The 17,225-nt window shown below is 33.2% G+C and overlaps 2 protein-coding genes across 2 annotated transcripts; one reads left to right on the forward strand and one right to left on the reverse strand.

The window, feature by feature from the left end:
* On the reverse strand, positions 466-2,835 carry LOC105179326 (ethylene-responsive transcription factor ABR1-like). Its single transcript, XM_011102928.2, has 2 exons — positions 1,926-2,835; positions 466-1,432 (listed from the first exon to the last, which is right to left on the reverse strand). Exons 1-2 carry the CDS (start codon positions 2,422-2,424, stop codon positions 678-680), a joined length of 1,254 nt encoding a protein of 417 aa, XP_011101230.1. The 5' UTR covers positions 2,425-2,835; the 3' UTR covers positions 466-677.
* Positions 12,706-16,808, forward strand: LOC105179333 (protein LIKE COV 2-like). Its single transcript, XM_011102934.2, has 7 exons — positions 12,706-13,026; positions 14,089-14,141; positions 14,229-14,338; positions 14,665-14,832; positions 15,487-15,584; positions 15,879-16,005; positions 16,380-16,808. Exons 1-7 carry the CDS (start codon positions 12,871-12,873, stop codon positions 16,481-16,483), a joined length of 816 nt encoding a protein of 271 aa, XP_011101236.1. The 5' UTR covers positions 12,706-12,870; the 3' UTR covers positions 16,484-16,808.

Here is a 17,225-nt window from a genome sequence, read left to right on the forward strand (position 1 = left end):
ATGAAGGAAAATAAAAGATGCAAATGATTTAAAAATATAATAAGATCGTCAAAGTAGCAGAAAGTGTTGATGAAGGAGTCTCACAAGATGATGACAAATACACGTAACTCCGAAATCCACAGGTAGCAAAAGTAGGTGATGGAGCAATTAAGAAGTAGCTAAACCCTCACTCACACGCATGCATTAGGTTGGTAAGCAATTCAAGACTCAATATAATTAATACCAATAGATAATTAAAGTTTAAATTGTTAATTACAAGTATGTCTTAAGTGTTATTAAAAAAAAAAAAGTGTAATAATGAGGTGCAATTTGGTAAACAGAAGAAGAGACAGCTTGACAAATGACAAGATGATATGTTTCTTCTTCCACATGTTTCCAAATTTCGACCTTCACAAATAGACACCAAATCATAATCTCTCCAAACTCTACTATACCTAGAATCCTGTTTTGTTTTTTCCATTGAACTTGCAAAAGATGACAAACCAAAGAAAACCGAGTATGATCAGTATCGTATCTCAATCGTATATAGCGCCTAACCTACATAAATAAAGATGCAAATTATTGAAAACTAATCAAAAAATATAATTAATAAAACAGTGAAAATAAATACATGGGTTTGTATAATTTTCAACTAAAAAAATATTCATATACTATATCTATATATATATATATATATATCAAGAAGTGGAGGACGGTGGATAGTGGCCGGAGGTCCACGGCGGTGCTGGGAAACTGGAGGTGCTAGTGCCGGCTTGAGTTTCTTGATTACTTCCCTGTGGTGTGAAATGTATTGTTTGACCACTAGAGAAGAGCAAGGGATATGGAGAAGTTGATAGAGAGAAAAATGACGGCGAAGACGTGGAGGAGGAAGTGTCTAGCGCGTGTGTGTGTGAATACAGGCCGGCGGCCGACGATGATGATGCATAAAGCATTTGCTCGAACAAAGTTGTTGATTGCTGTGGATGGTAATCGCCGGTGCTTTGAAGCAACTGCGAGTATTCCCAGTAATCCCTGGCGGTGCTCTGGAAGAATGACGACGAGGGGTTTGGAGGCGGAGGAGGGCTGACGGCGACTTGTGCGGATTGGGCGGCGGGCTGAGGTGGTGGCAAGATTCTGACGTTCTCTGGAAAGTTGAGTTTCGCACGGTTACCTCTAAATCGCAGCGCTGCTTCATCATACGCTCTAGCAGCAGCTTCGGCAGTGTCGAAGGTGCCGAGCCACACTCTGGCGGCTTTGTGCGGGTCCCTTATTTCCGCTGCCCATTTGCCCCACGGACGTTGCCGAACTCCTCTGTATTTTCTTCGTCGTTCTCCGGTCTCTTCGTATGAATTGGTGGGGTATTCCGGCTGTGGAGGAGGTTCGGCTGCCGGGGTGGGGAGCGGCGGTGCGACGGTGGTGGTGGGTGTTGCGGCACTTGTACCTGCTTCTGGTTCTAGAAACCATCATCATAAAATAATGCAAATTTGGATTAGACTCGAAGTTTGATTTGACAAAGACAAAGTTAATGGATATGCATGAAGATATAATTTTTTTAGAAAAACAATGATGTCTTAAAATTAATATCATTGACCCTTAATTTAATAAAAAAAAAAAAAAAAACTAGTACATTAATGTTATTAGATCAAAATACACTGTTGAAAGCTTGCCAAAACATGCAATAACACAAACTTACAAGAAAGTATTAGGAGAATGGATAAACTAAAATTAGAAATAGTTGGAATGAAGAATGATTCAAATGCTTGATAGAAAGAGTAATATTCAACAAGAACAAGAGATCAAAAGTGGATGACGAAAGAGTTTGAAAATATCCGGACAAAGAAAGGAAACATGAAAAGGATAGAAATTGAAACAGAGGAGCTGCATTCTCAAACTCCATAGTTTTGGGAAAATTAACAACAGCAAAGAGGTGGAATCAGATTTCTTACCAGTTTTAACAGATGAAGACGACTCTCCCAGGCTGCGATAAACCCTCTGAGCTTGTTCAGACAACTGCGTGACGCTGTCATCTCGATCACGTCTCCGTTTCTGCCCAGTCCAGGAGCCAGAGCTGGAAGAGGAATAAGCAGAGGAGGGGGATTCAATAAAGTTGCCGGAGCCACCCGGAGAAAACGACGAGGCGACAGCGCCGCTAAAGAGCCCGCTCTGTCTCTGGCCCGACACCACGTGGGTCAGCGCTGTCACCATCGCCGACATCTCCCGGGATTGACTTTGCCCTGATAGCATGGGCGGCGCCACCACCGCGGAGAGTAAGTAATCGGGTTGTTCTTGCTGTTGCATGTGGAAATATGGTATGGGAACATTGACAACCCCGGTTGAGGTGGTGGCTGAAGTGGTGGTGGTGGTGGTCGTCTCTGTATTTCCTCTCGCCGGAAACCTGGCATAGTCACCGCTGTCCCGTCTGTTCGCCACCTTTAACAAGCACATATACTGCAATAATCGGTATCTGACTCAACTCGACCTAACCCGACAACTCAAACCCTTCAATTTTTCCCTAGAAAACAAAAACCAATCCGAAAAATTCCAACTTCAGACCTCCTTGTTCGGAAAATCCCAAGATTTTCAAGAACTCAAGACTTGTCGTTTATACCACAAACAGCTTCTGAAAAATTCCACTGCAGCCTCCTTAATTTGAACAAGTAAAACATGCAAATTGCCAAGAGCCAGAGAGATAGTCAGAGAGAGATTGATTAATTCTCGACAGAGTTGAAGAAAACGAAAGCAGCAGCAGCAGAAGGACAGCTCCTGATGCAATCACCAGCCGTTAATTTGTGAAGTAGACCCCTGTTTATAATTTTCTCCCGTTTTATTTCTCTCTTTCGGAAGGTGATTAATCCGTCAAAGAAGGGCTATATAAGGAGGAAAAAGAATAAATTAAAATTCTGGGTACAGCCGTCAACTGCACAGTTCCCCCCCCCCCTAACCTTTTCGCTAAATGTGCTTAAAAGTGCTAATTGCAATAGTTGGGGGGAGAAAATTATAATTACCGGAAAATATTATACTCTTTTTGGTATTTATCAACATTTAATAATAATATTGAATGAGTGAGAAAGTAAAAGAAGCAGGGCCGACTGGAAATGTTCACACGGGGTGTGACCCGATTACGGCAGAATTAGATGAACCTTTGGCCTTTCGAACCTCGGAGCGAATGTCGGTTATGTACTTTGGCTGTGCTTGTCTCTCTCCCCCTCTCTCTCTCTCTCACATACACACACACACACAGTGTGATCATGTTTGAATTGTATTCTCAACATCATCATCCCTATTACTATGATACACAAAACCAATATGTTTTTATCTTCTAATTATGAAAATTTTGATTTCAGAACATGTTTGATTTATATTTATTCAAAAAAATAACCAGTTATGATTGGGTGTGGCGAGCATCCACGTAAATAGGAAATGTATATTAATTATTTGTTTTTATTTCATTTACCGACATAATCTTCTATATTTTACTTTTTTGGGAATTGGGTTAATCCCCTCGTGCAATCCTAATTGTAACAAACTACTGGGCTTTGGGTTTTAGTGTGTATATATATATTTAAGTTGTGGTCCAAGTTTCAAGTGGTCTGGCCACCAAAAGCCAATGGTTGATCCCAAGCCAGTTGAGGTATTCCAGCATTATTATTAAAATTGAACATAATTATAAATATTTTTTTTATTTTAAATAAAAACTAATTATATAGCAATCTGAATATCAGGTGGACATTACCATTTTACATACTTCAATGTTTTTAAAAAATAAATAATTCACAGGATATATTAGTCCATAAAAATATAAAAAAATTAATAAATATATAAATTATAATTTATAATTCAAAAATATATTTTAGTTGGTTCACCATGAATACTAATAGAATGGGCTCGTTGTTGGACAGACGTTAAAATCAGGAGGGTATTTATAAATTTTTCAATAATAAAAAGATATTTATAATTATATCAAACATTAGAAACATAACTTTTAATTTACCTTTGAAATTATAGCGAAAAGGTGAATAGAATCATCTCTGTTGAGCAATCAAAACTTTGATGATTTTCTCTTAGTGCATCTCGATTCTCAACATTTGTGGTGCTGCTAAAATGAGTTTTCAGAGTAATTGAAAACTTTCGACCCATTTGATAATCATATTAATAGAAAAATACAACATGATAAAATATTAAATAAAAATAATGAGATAGGTTTTATTAATCAATTATTATGATATTAATGATTGTGTGCTTTTCTCAAATTTGAATATATTCATGGTTTAATTATTGCAAAATGGTGTATATATATATACAAGAGTTATTAATTTCCAAAGTGTCATAATTAATAGTAGAGAAGGTTTTGTATTTTTGATTGCCCTCTCAATCCATTCTTCATCAAAAGAGTCCACTTCCAATTTATGATTTATTTACACAAATCATTCTCGTCTTTTGCATTATTATAAAATTCATCCCTATATAAGTAGACAACAAGCAACTCTATATAAATCCACATAAAATAACAAATTTCAAATTTATCCCATTTTTTCTTCACTCATATGCACTTATAACTAGGGTGCTCATAGTGCAGTTTCAATTTATTTAAACATATTTTCAAATTCAATTGCCATTGACAGTTTTATAAAATAATTTTTTAAATTATCATTTTTAAAACCAAAATCAAAGATGCCATAAAAAAAAATGAACGAAAAATCGAGACAATCATCAAATTGGCTGAAAATTTGAATGGGCTTGAAGAATTAAACATACATATTAAAGTTCAAATATATAAAGTTTACAAAAATGAGCTTTGTAATATGAAACTTTTATAACATATGAATTTTTTGGGTTATATAATTCAAATATGAAAATTCTTCTAAAAAATTAATTATTTTATCAAATTATTATATATATAATTCAAAAAATTAATTACATATTTAGCGTTGTCGTTCGATTTTTTGCTGTTCTTTTAAGTTCTAAATTAAAAGTAAATCAATTATTCGGTGCGATTTTACTCTAAATTTAGAATTATAATTTAAAAAAAAATCATGAAAAATAGTTCAATTTAATTCGATTACGACGATTTAAAATCATTTTAATTTTTCTTTATCACCCCTACTTATTATAACCACCCTATCCTGCGTACTTTAGCATGTGTGGGATTAAGTTGTTTATTTCAAAAATACACCAAACATGGATGTAATTAGTTCAAGTGGTCTCATTCTTACGACATTTCCCATTCCCATGAATGCAAGAAAAGACAAATCTTTGTACAAGTTGAGGTTCCATTTTAAAACTTCCAACTAGTCCAAGTTTCTTTCACCAACTTTGAGGTGGTTTTGGTCAACGCGTTCCAAAAATAATAGTTGACTAAATCCCAGTCTTTGTCGTTGATTTTAATTATACTTAGATTCTTGAAATAGTATATTTATATTTAAAGTCGTGTTTTTTCTATATTCAGGCCAAGAACTGAATTAAAATAAATAAATAAAGGAAATGTGTGTTCATGAGCAATTTGGTCAAAGCACGTCTTTCTGACTTTTGAACTCAATGAAATAAATTGGCCAACCAAAAGATACCAAGTAAAGAATTAGTTAGGGTTGAATTGTTGAATATATCAAAATTAAAATCGCTACTACTATTATTGAAGATATTTCACGACTAATGATGCCGAACCTAAGACCAAAAAGAGAACCAAAAGGAAAAAAAAACCAAATAAATACTCTTTTTGTCCTAAATTCAAGAATTATTTTTCATTTGAAAAAAAAGTAGGCATAATTATACTTTTAATTCATAGGATAGAGAATTCAATAATTTTAGACTTTAGTCCTTTACTAAATGGGTTTTCAAAGTAGTGCAAAATTTGACAAAATTCGACACACTTAAAATTTTCTGTTTCACTGAATTTCAAAGTGGTCCGAAAATTTATAAAACTCGACACATTTATTCATCTATTTTATGGGGTTTATAGAACTAAAGTGTAGAGTTTTTTTTTTTAAAAAAAAAAGAATTGGGATAGTTTTAAAAATTTCATGAAGCATAGAACTAAAAATGTCGATTTTCTTACTTTTTGGATCATTCTGAAAATTTCATAAATCATAGGACTAAAAATATTTACCCCTATCCTATGGGACTAAAAGTGTAGTTTTAGAGAGAAAAATATTATGCAAAATCTCTAATTCATATCTAAACATTTGATCTTTTTTTTTCCATATAAATACAGTTCAAATTTAATAAACGTGGTGTCGTTAATTTGCAAGTAATGCGCACTCGAAATCTTAGTTGAGTGATAAGGTAGGGGTTTGACAATTAATATATAGGTTGTGGGTTCGACTTTTTATGAATATGAAAATATAAAGTAGGGACTTTTACAATAATATGTTATTTAATTTAATAATATGAATATTTGAGTTGGAGGGTAAAAAAGTTTGGTGGGGAGTTAAGTTGTACAAGTGATGCACAAGTTTAACTGAAAATCAGTTGGTTTGGATGGGAATGGGATGCAATAAAATGGTAATTCGGTGCAATTTGTCGTGATTAAGATGGGATAAGCATAAAGCTATGGTATGAAAGCGATAAGGATGAGATTTGGGGTTGGATAAATGTCAATTTGTCAAAATTGTTGACTCCAGTCAACTTAGGGTTTATGCTTACGTGGCATTATAATTAGGTAAAAACTAGGTGGGTTCCCAAACCTTCTATTCTTCGAATCGGACCGGGTCGGATCTTATGGTAATTAAATATTTGCAAAATTAAGAAGATGTTTGGTTCCAAGTATTTTTTAAACTAAAATATTTTATTAGTTTAAAAATATTTTAAAATAAGTGAATAAATAAAATATTTTAACTCTTTAAAATAATTTAATTATATATAATTTAAAGAGGTAATAAATTCAACCAAACACCCTCTACATAACCTCGAGTATTTGTTCGTCGTAATTTAATCAAATTACAATTAGAGTGTATTGGTGCGAAAATATCAAATGGTAAAAAAAGTAAATTAAATCAACAATTAAAAATTTATATTATTTAGATGCTTATTTTTCTATAGCTTTGGTTTTTGTAAATTAAAAAATAAAAAAGGCATGTTGACCAGCACAGCAACCTTTACTACCAAAATGTGAATTCATCACTCTTTACAATTAAATAAATGTGAATGTATATATCTTACCTACTGTAAATGTGTTTGTATTAAATCAATTCAATCTTATAACTTAACTTACAATTAGAATTGGCAATTCATTCCTTCTAACTACCACTTTCAAATATTTAAATTTTTAAATATTTTAGTCCTGTAATTTATGGATAATTTTGGTCTTGTAAGACTTTATTTTCCCAACTTAATTCTAAAACCTTAAACTAATTCTTTTTTTACCAATTTGATGGAAAACTCGGATGCAATTTGTATATAATCCAATCAAATTACAATTTTAATCTTGTAATTTTCGGAGCATGGCATGTTTGATCCTATACAAATTGACTTAGAAGACTAAAATTACAAATTATTGTGATCATGTGCAATTTACATATATATTTTTCTAGTCAATTATCAAAATATAAGACTAAATTGTAAAATCAATTCATACAAAATAAAAAATATCTCTTCCCTAAATTAAAAAACTAAAATTATATTTCAAATTTAGCATACATAATATATTGTTGAAAAAAGGTTTATGACATGATCTTCACCTGTACACAAAATCACATAATTTTTAAATATATATATTCCGAGGAAAGCATAGTCCTAGAGCCCATGGATGTTGACCAAGATTGGTATTAATTCTTCCAACGATGCACCTGAAAGTTTAAGTACAAATTGCTAACTTTAAATCTGGATTCAGCTTCAAGAATATTGAAAGAGTCAAGTTCTAACAACATGCCCAAGTCTAAAAGATTGTTCGTTACAAAAAGTAATATAATTATCCACAAATTATTTCATTTTCGTATTTGTCGCACACTTGTAATAAACTGACACACAAAAATATTTTCGGGCACTTGTTGGTTGATTTGATTGATATGTTGTTGTCTTTTTACGGGATGAAAATGATATTTGTTTAAAATTTTCTTATCGACCAAACAATCTATATAAATCATATTTGCTGGCATTTTCTTCCCCTTTTTTTCACACCATAATCAATTCTTGTGCCAAACAACATGTTAGGTTACGGATAGATTAATATGGTATGAAAGATCACGATCGGTCCAAGTTGAATCCAAAATAAGGAAAAAAACATAGTTGAGGAGCACATGATGTTATAACAATTTGTCCCTAATGACGGATGTCTTGGGGCAGGATATAGCTAGATATGCATGACATGAAACAAAGATATATGTAATATATCAAAAGTGTCTAGTGGAATAAAGAAAATTTCTTCTAGAAGAGACAAAATAAAGTTACATGCGACTTTTTTGCTGCCCGATTAATTAATTTGAATAGCGAAATTACAATTAAGGAGAATCGTGTTTCTCGTTCATAATTCTGAGATTCTGCTTTTAGTTTCCATCTTCCTAATTACTTCTTAAAATAACTACGTTTTCCTTTGTCTTGAAGCTCTTTTGTCATGTAATAAGTTGCACTAGGAAGCACGCTTTGTCGTCTAAGCTTTTGAGATTTGACAAAGAATAGCTAGGGTATACGTGGATATCTCCTTTTTGTCAAAACTTTCAAGTTTGGAATTAAAGTCGGTGAATTGATCGTTCAGATGATTGCAACACTGTCGATGTGTGTGTATAATTATATTTATTTAATTAAACAACAAAGAAGATTTTATTACACGTTCTCTAAATACTATTTTCTTGATTTTTCCATCTCAACAACATTATCTACACTTGTCAGTGTGAGTGTGAGAACGTATTGCTCCCAATACAATTTGTAATGCAACTGTCCCCAACTTTTTGCAATTTGTACAGAAAAACAAAGCAAGAAATGGAGAGATTCAACTTGTTGACAGCGACCATAGTGCAGAAAGCCAAACCCCAACTCAGATTCACCATTTTCATCATCATCCCCCACTTGCATATTTCACACTTTTAATTAAAAGCTAAATTACAACCACCTTTTTTAGGTCTGATGTTATTACGAATACTTATAATTATTTAAAAATTATAAATACTCTCATTATATTTGACGAATTCATGTATACAATCCTTGAATGGAGGTTTAAAAAAATTGTCAATTTACCATATTATTTTTTAAAAAAAAATCGAATAAGATGGATGAAAAACTATAAAAAAAAATCATAAAATTATAATTTTTAGTATACGATGGCATTTTTATCAGTTCACCATGTAAAATAAATGAAAGCCTAATGGAGATTAATGAATTGGGGGCATCAATTCAAATTTTAGAAATTCAAGTGCGACATATATATAAATAAATTTAGAAACTGTACAACAAACAAGTTTCCAACATAAAGTGGATGTAGAAATAATTTGGATTATTGCATGAATTGAACTTAGCTCTAGACAAAGGGTTTGTTAAATGCGCAACTCACTACTTTTAGCAGCAAAGTTACTAATAATCGTGATTTTGACATGTAATTAAAACCCGCTTTACTTTTCCGAAAATGTCACCACATTCAGTGAATATTAAAATGAATTATGTCCGATTAATAATAACGAGTACAAATTTGGTCCCTAAAATCGCTTTTTATAAGACACAGAGAGCGGCGATGGGACCAGAAATTAGGAAAGGGGAAAGACACGCTTATATTTATATATGCACTTGAGGGAATCAGTAATCTAATCCTCGTACGTACAATTACAATTGCTAGCTTGCTCTGATGGCAACATCTTGCAACTTGCTCCTTCTATTTTCCACTGTCACAATCAATACATTCCCATGAGTTAAAGTTTGAACATTAACCATAAAAGGAAACACAAAAGTTTTGTGCAACTTTGATTACTTGAGCAACGCCGAAAGTCTTATTGTCCTAAACGGGGCTAACATAGTAAGGACAAAAACAATCTACATTCGAGGTCGCAACGATTGTACCTTTTTTCAAAAAAATAAATCTGAATGATATTGCTGACTTTATATATCGTTTCTTTCGTACGACTGTACGATTATCGTTAATAAAAAAGACAAATAATATTAACAACCTCTAATGTTGAATCTGAATATATAAATGCTCCATGCCCTTTACAATGTTCCAAGTACAAATTATAGTTATTACTATAAGCACACTCCTTATTTAATAGTAAAAATTTACAGAATTAGTATTTCCTTGGGTGCATTTTGAAAATGTCGGATGGTGTTTCTGTATTTAAACCTATTATCAAGAGGTGTTGACGTAATTTATATTTTATAAAATATAATTCAACAGAATCTCTCGTGCCCATCATTAACAAACATATTACTTGTGAATATTCAATGTATATAGTTTACGACTTTTAATATTAAAATTAAATTTAAAACAAAAACAAGAGAATAATAAAAGACTATTATTCTATATCAGGTCGTATTCATGTCCACGTCCACGTTCCAAGAGTAAATCAAAAGGTCGGACGGACAGAAATGTTTTGTAATAAATGGTCCCAATTACTCATATGAGGAAATCATTTCAACATCAAATTCGTAAGATCTAATTTTCCTACCATAAATCATCACATGTAGCACAAATCTTTTTTTTCAAGAACAAGATTGACACAAATATAGGTTGGTCGGCCCGCAAACGAAGAAATGGATCAGGACCACTTCACTTTCAAGTTTTATATATGCATAAATGATAGCCCATAAATATATGCATTTGCACGAAAAATTCTTACCTAAATTAGATTCTGTCAAATCAAACTAACTAATTACAAAGTAAATATAGTATACTGTGACGTGACTGATCACTTTTATTGAACTGTATACCAATCATATGACAAGTGTATTTATATTTATTGTATAATTGATTTAGGTTCGGCCTAATCCGATTTGGATAAATGTGTCCAAAAGTCGTATTAGTGTAAGCAAAATCAACCTTAAAAGTGGTACAATACGGACTGAGTCGTGTTGCAGTTGAAGTAGTCAAAACATATATGATGAGTTGAAGCAAGTATGTGCGTATATATATGTATACGTAGTCCATCATCAACCCCAGCCCCATGACCACTTCCTGTTCAAACTAAAACATTGAATGTCGAGTCTAACTCATCATCAAGAATTCAATGTAGGGACAGTGAAATTGGAATTCGACCCCTCCTAGGATCATGTTCATACCATCAAATAAGTAGCTCCATTTCTTTTAGATGAAATAACAGCCTTGTCAAATTCGAAAACAATAACAAACCATTAATCTATCACGAGTTTCACCATTATTCGACCTTATTTTTGGTAAAATACACTACGAGTAATCCTAAAATTTGATATAATTACGAGCATATTTTTATTAATTGAAATATTTTCAATAACCCTAATGCTTGAAGAATTAGATGACTCTTGTACGGAGGCCTAATATTTCACAAAATTATAAAAAATAAGTGAAAATTATAAATCATAATCCACAAAAATATTTCAGCCCGTTCACTATAAAAATATAAAATAAATAAAAATCTAACAATTTGGGCTAGATCATGAGTGGATAATAATTATGTCAAACCTCATGAGAGCTCGTTGTAATTATACATAATATACGATCAATATCTAGCAAAAATAAGTTATATTTAACAAATAAAATTATACATATTATAGATGAGGTTGATTGATCATTAGCTCATCAGCTGGATTAATATTATTAATTAGTTTTCAATGTAAGTATGGAATTATTTGTTGATATGATGGAGAAGAATGACTTGTCCAAATCCTAATTGTCTTTATCGAAACTTGCTACTTTCCACTAAAACATTCTACCAAGAAATGAATATTTCATGATTGAAAAATCCACCACCCCAAATCAGAATATGATGAGTTCTATATCATTGTGATATTGACATGAAATCTTTCAAAAATGACCTTATATTAATCCTCATTTACTTTTTTGGACCATATAATATAAGTAGTATTTGGCCCAACGTTATGTTATTTTACAGTCATGGTACCATATTTTATCAATTTAACAAAAATAGTACCGTATAAATGGAAAAGTATACAAAAGGTAACCACAGTACTTAATTTATTCAATTTTCTGGTACTATATTTGATCACACTGACAAATATGGTACCATGACTGTAAATAGTCGAAAATGTAGTACGAAATATGCAATTCTCGCAAGCTACACCGTAATAATCATAAAAAGTAAAGATTAAGCCCAGAAAAGGGGAGCTATAATGGGCCTGGCTTATGGATTAGGCGTCATGAATCTAAAACATATAATGAAGGCAATTGAAGCCCATTAAGTCATATAATGGGCCTGCTAATCTGCAGCTGATCCTATTCAAATTTAATGCAATTAATATATAGCAGAAACTAATTAAATGCTTTTGTCGTCATTAATATTTTGAGATTTTGATTTTAAATAACTTTGGCAAATACTATAAATTGTGGGTCGAATTGTTTTACTCAAAGCAGATTTAGTTCAAGTATAATACATTTGATATATAATTAATTATTTCTTTAAATATATTATGTAATTAGTTTAAATTCGATTTAAATTAGAATTTTTTTAAATAATTTTATTATTAAATTTATTTTAAAGTATATTGTTTAAAAAAAAATAATGAAATTTGAATAAAAAATTCAATTCGGTGTAGCCAATCATCGTCTATTGCAGGAAAAGGAGGTATTGACTACTTCTTGTAGCAAGTGGGGGTGAATTTACAAATATTCATAGGTCAGGGGGGGTTGCTGGAAATTACGGGAACCTTGTTCGGCTGCGAGGATTTGACGATATTTGCGGGTGATTTGCTCTGCTCCGATAAACGCTCCCAAGAATCACTTGTCAGTGATTCTAATTCCTTCGGCTCAAGTATATTTGTCGGCAGATGAGAGTGGAATTAATGGCGGCGGAGAGTGGTAGTAGTAGTCGGGGGAAGAAAGAGTCAACGGCTGCATTGTCGAATTCGCCGCGTCAGGACGGCGACGTCGAAGATCCCGTGAAATCACCTCCTCATTCCCCCAATAATTCCTCCACTCGCAAGGTCTATATTTAGCATTCGATATTCATATCTTACCCCTGCACGTTTTTCGGCATTTTCTAGACCTAATAGCTATTTGTTTCCATTTAATTAGAATTACTTGGAAATGCTTTTCCGCTTGTTTCGTGGTTTCCTGACCAGTTTTCACTGTAGCAGTTGCTTTTAGGAATTTGAGTTGAATAATATTTTACTTGATTGATTGCATTTTGGAAAATTTTTAGTTCACGGACATGTTGGCTTTATCAAATGGGTTTGGATTACAGACGACAATTTTCCATATTGATAAAGAATTTAATATTTGTTTTTGGCATTGATAAGATAACAGACTCTCTCGAGTCTCGTCATACGGGAGTGATGATGAAGAAATTAAACCCTGATGTTGAGTTACTTGGTTGATATGGTATATCACTAGTTAATCACTGCCATCCATGTGTTTTTTATGAGGCTCTACGGGCCTTAAAAGGATAGAAATGAGTTGAAGCATAGAACACTGAACATGATGGAAAGAGAAAAGTTATTCTATTAAGAGGAAATGAGCGTAGGAAAATGGAGTGATTATTACGTTGTAGAACATGATACTTTAGTTTGAAATTAAATGATATCCTGTTGTTTCTTTGTATCTATGCTTGCTATGTTTTAGTAGATTTGTAATCAGTGAATTGCATTATCAGCATTGGGTTATTACAGTCTTATGTTGATTGGATGTGATAATTCTTCATATCCATAAAATGCAATTGTGATGTCATTATGATGCAATTAACTATTAAATTGAAGTGCATGAGAATTTCTTCCAACAAAAAATATCCTCCCTTCAGTTTTTAAACTCAGAGAGTAGTTCTACGTTCATTTCAATAGCTGGCTTTCTCTTTATTAGTGGTATCTCTTTTCTGTGGCTAGTGATTGGGTTGAACTTGCTTAAGTCATCCAGAATACTAAGATGATTTTGGGAAGTTTGTCCTTCCATTAGTAAAAGCCTTTGATTTACCAATTTCTTTTATATTCGACTCTTTTAAACTGCAATGGATAGTATGATTAGAATGGCTCTAACGCATGTTTTTTTGTCAGGCTTGCTATGCTGTTCTTCAGAGTTGGGTTTCAAAGAAGTTCATGACTGGATGGTGATGAGTTTGGTTTTAAAAATTTATAAAATTTCTTAGTGATTTCCAATGTATTGCTCAATTTTGACTGATGAGTTTAAATTGCAGCGTTGTTCTATTTCCAGTTGCTGTTACATTTTTCATCACTTGGTGGTTTATTCAGTTTGTTGACGGTTTCTTCAGTCCTATATATGAAAGGCTTGGCATTGACATATTTGGTAAGTCATCGAATCATGATATTGTCTGCCGGACGATATGCTGTCTTTCCCTTTTCTTTCTAGTTTCAAGTTATGGATAATAAACTCCACATATAATAGTGGTGGGCATCAGCATAACTGAACGAATAGTTAGGACACTGCTAGTTGGCATCCTGGATAGCATGCATCTTAACTAATTATCCTCTCGTTCTCTTTTATTGCTGGTTGTTGCCATTTTGAACTGCATATAGGATACTACGTGGATCCATTAATAATTGAACTTTTTCTTTTTCACTTTTCAGTAGCTGATTTATTATTTTCTGATGATCTCTTCATATACGGTGCAGGCCTTGGGTTCATCACATCGTTGATCTTTATTTTCTTTGTCGGTATATTTGCTTCGTCATGGTTGGGTGCTACAGTTTTCTTGATAGGAGAATGGTTTATAAAACGAATGCCCTTTATAAAACATATATACTCAGCATCCAAGCAAATTAGTTCTGCAATCTCTCCAGGTAACAGTTGTTTTATGGTTTTCTCTGTTGATTTTTATGAAAATGCACTAAGTTGGAGAAGGCATTAAGATGCAAATGCCTTTTCCACCTATCACTATAATTTCAATCAACTGCTTGTGAGAAATGAGAAACATGTGTTGGGGGAAAAAACACTGCTTTACCTTTGATAGATTGGTCTCAGAATGAGCACTTGTACTTCACAGTCAGTATTCCATTTTTTTCTTATACAAATGTTCATATATTGTTGAGTAGCCATAATGTAGGTATGTCAAAATATTCTTGATGATATTAAATAGGCTATGAGAGAGAATGGATTTGTTGCTTCATTGAAGCTCTTCAGGAGTGCACACCCCTCGGTGGATAAACGTCCTTCTTGGTCGATGGATCACTGCCTTACTGCATGAAATCCTATACCTCTGGTAGTTATTGACTGAGGGCTTTTCATCAAGACCAAGCCGTGAAGCTTAAGTTTGCAGTTTAATAGTTTTTAATCAACACAATTTTAGGCTGGTAGAGATATTTTGTCCTTTACGATCTTATAAAAAGGACTTCCCTTGCATTATGCTAGCACTTTCCCTTCCATTTTGTGTTGCATGAGTAGAGGTCTTCATGCAATGGGCTGAATATTGATAAATATTATTTATTTTATGGCAGACCAGAATACTACTGCTTTCAAGGAGGTTGCTATTATTCGTCATCCTCGTGTTGGAGAATATGCTTTCGGCTTTATTACATCATCAGTAGTTCTGCAGGTGCTCGCGATATGTTTTTTTTTCCTCAAAATTCTTGCAAATTGGACTCTCAGTTTTACAAATTATACCATCGGTTGTTTATTGTCATCTTTTCAGGAATGAATTGTGTTCAAATTTGGTGTCAAGCAATGTTTGATCCATTTCTTACAATATAAACATGTCTCTGTGACATTTCAGATCGCATTATGCCATGTTCAAGCATAGTGTCCTGCAAGTTGAACTGTTGATAAAAGCAAGATTTGCCTTTATCAGGTTTTGTTTTCTCATTGATTGGTTGTTCTCCCATGATTTCAGAGAGATAACGGGGACGAAGAGTTATGCTCTGTTTATGTGCCGACAAATCATTTATACATCGGGGACATATTTCTGGTTAACTCTAAAGATATTATTAGGCCGAATTTGTCAATTAGAGAAGGCATAGGTAAGTTATTCGCTTTTCTTGGTGTGTCTTGCAGTTTCATTCTATGACAGGACACATTTTCTTACCGAAAATTGTTTAATGCTCAATGCCTGAACTTTAGCATTTCATACAGCCTACAATTTAAGAAACACGACCCAATTTTGCCTTGCTCTCTTCTTTATTTTGCTTGTGCTTTGCTTCTCTTTTTTACCTTTTGTTGGGGTACTGCCGGAGATTTGGGGGGTTGGTGATCAGGTGGGGTTTGATGATGATTTTCTTCTCCTCATAATAACATCAAGTTGAAAACAACTTTTTGTCTGGTTCGGTAACTTTAGCTTCCCAACTGCGCTCCATTCCTAGGCTATTATACTAATTCCTTTTTCCCTTTATTTCAGAGATCATTGTTTCTGTAGGGATGTCAATGCCTCAGGTGATTTCTCCTATAGAGACTATAACTCGCAAGGATGACCGGATACCTTCCACTAGGAATATGATATAGCAACATTATGCTCGAAGAATGTGAAACATTTTCTCTGGCCCTGGCTATTTATATTAGAGGCTGGTCTTCTGCTCTCACACTTGACAATATAAAGAGGGCTGTTGAGTTAATTGGGTGGGACTCATTGTGTTCCTAAAATGATTACTTATAGCTGAGTTGTTGCTTTTTCAATTTCTTTCCGAAGGTAGTAGATATATCTTAGGCCTGTTGAGTTTAGTCAGTGCCAATATACTGAATCTGTACACTTCTATTTATATTCTTTAGTTCTTGTAAAAATGAATTGACATGTTAATTTCATCCTCCTCCGTGAGATTTTGCTTGTTCACAGACAGATATTTAGTATCGTCGACTTCTAATATTGATGGTTTTCACTGGAAGGGACATGTTAGCTTGAGAATGGGGGTGATGAGCCATTAATAACACTGACAAATTGGGACCCCAGAGCTTATATAACATTCTTACCGAATGTTAATATATGAACATTACAATCCACAACAGTGTAATCTAATATAAAGTTTCTCAGCAGGAGTCTGCAAAGGAAGAATCTACTTAACTTTATCATTCTAGTCGCAGATTCTCTTTTGATTATTATTTCGACTACAGCCAAAAGAAAGAAACTACAATCCTTTTTAGAAACAAAAATTGGTCACTACATGCAGAACACATTTCTAAAACTATATAGTATTAAAGCCTGACACAGTTAAGAGACCGCTCCTGGAGGATATTGAAGGTGGAAGTTGGT

Source organism: Sesamum indicum, linkage group LG2 (assembly GCF_000512975.1).
Source record: "Sesamum indicum cultivar Zhongzhi No. 13 linkage group LG2, S_indicum_v1.0, whole genome shotgun sequence".
NCBI lineage: Eukaryota > Viridiplantae > Streptophyta > Magnoliopsida > Lamiales > Pedaliaceae > Sesamum > Sesamum indicum.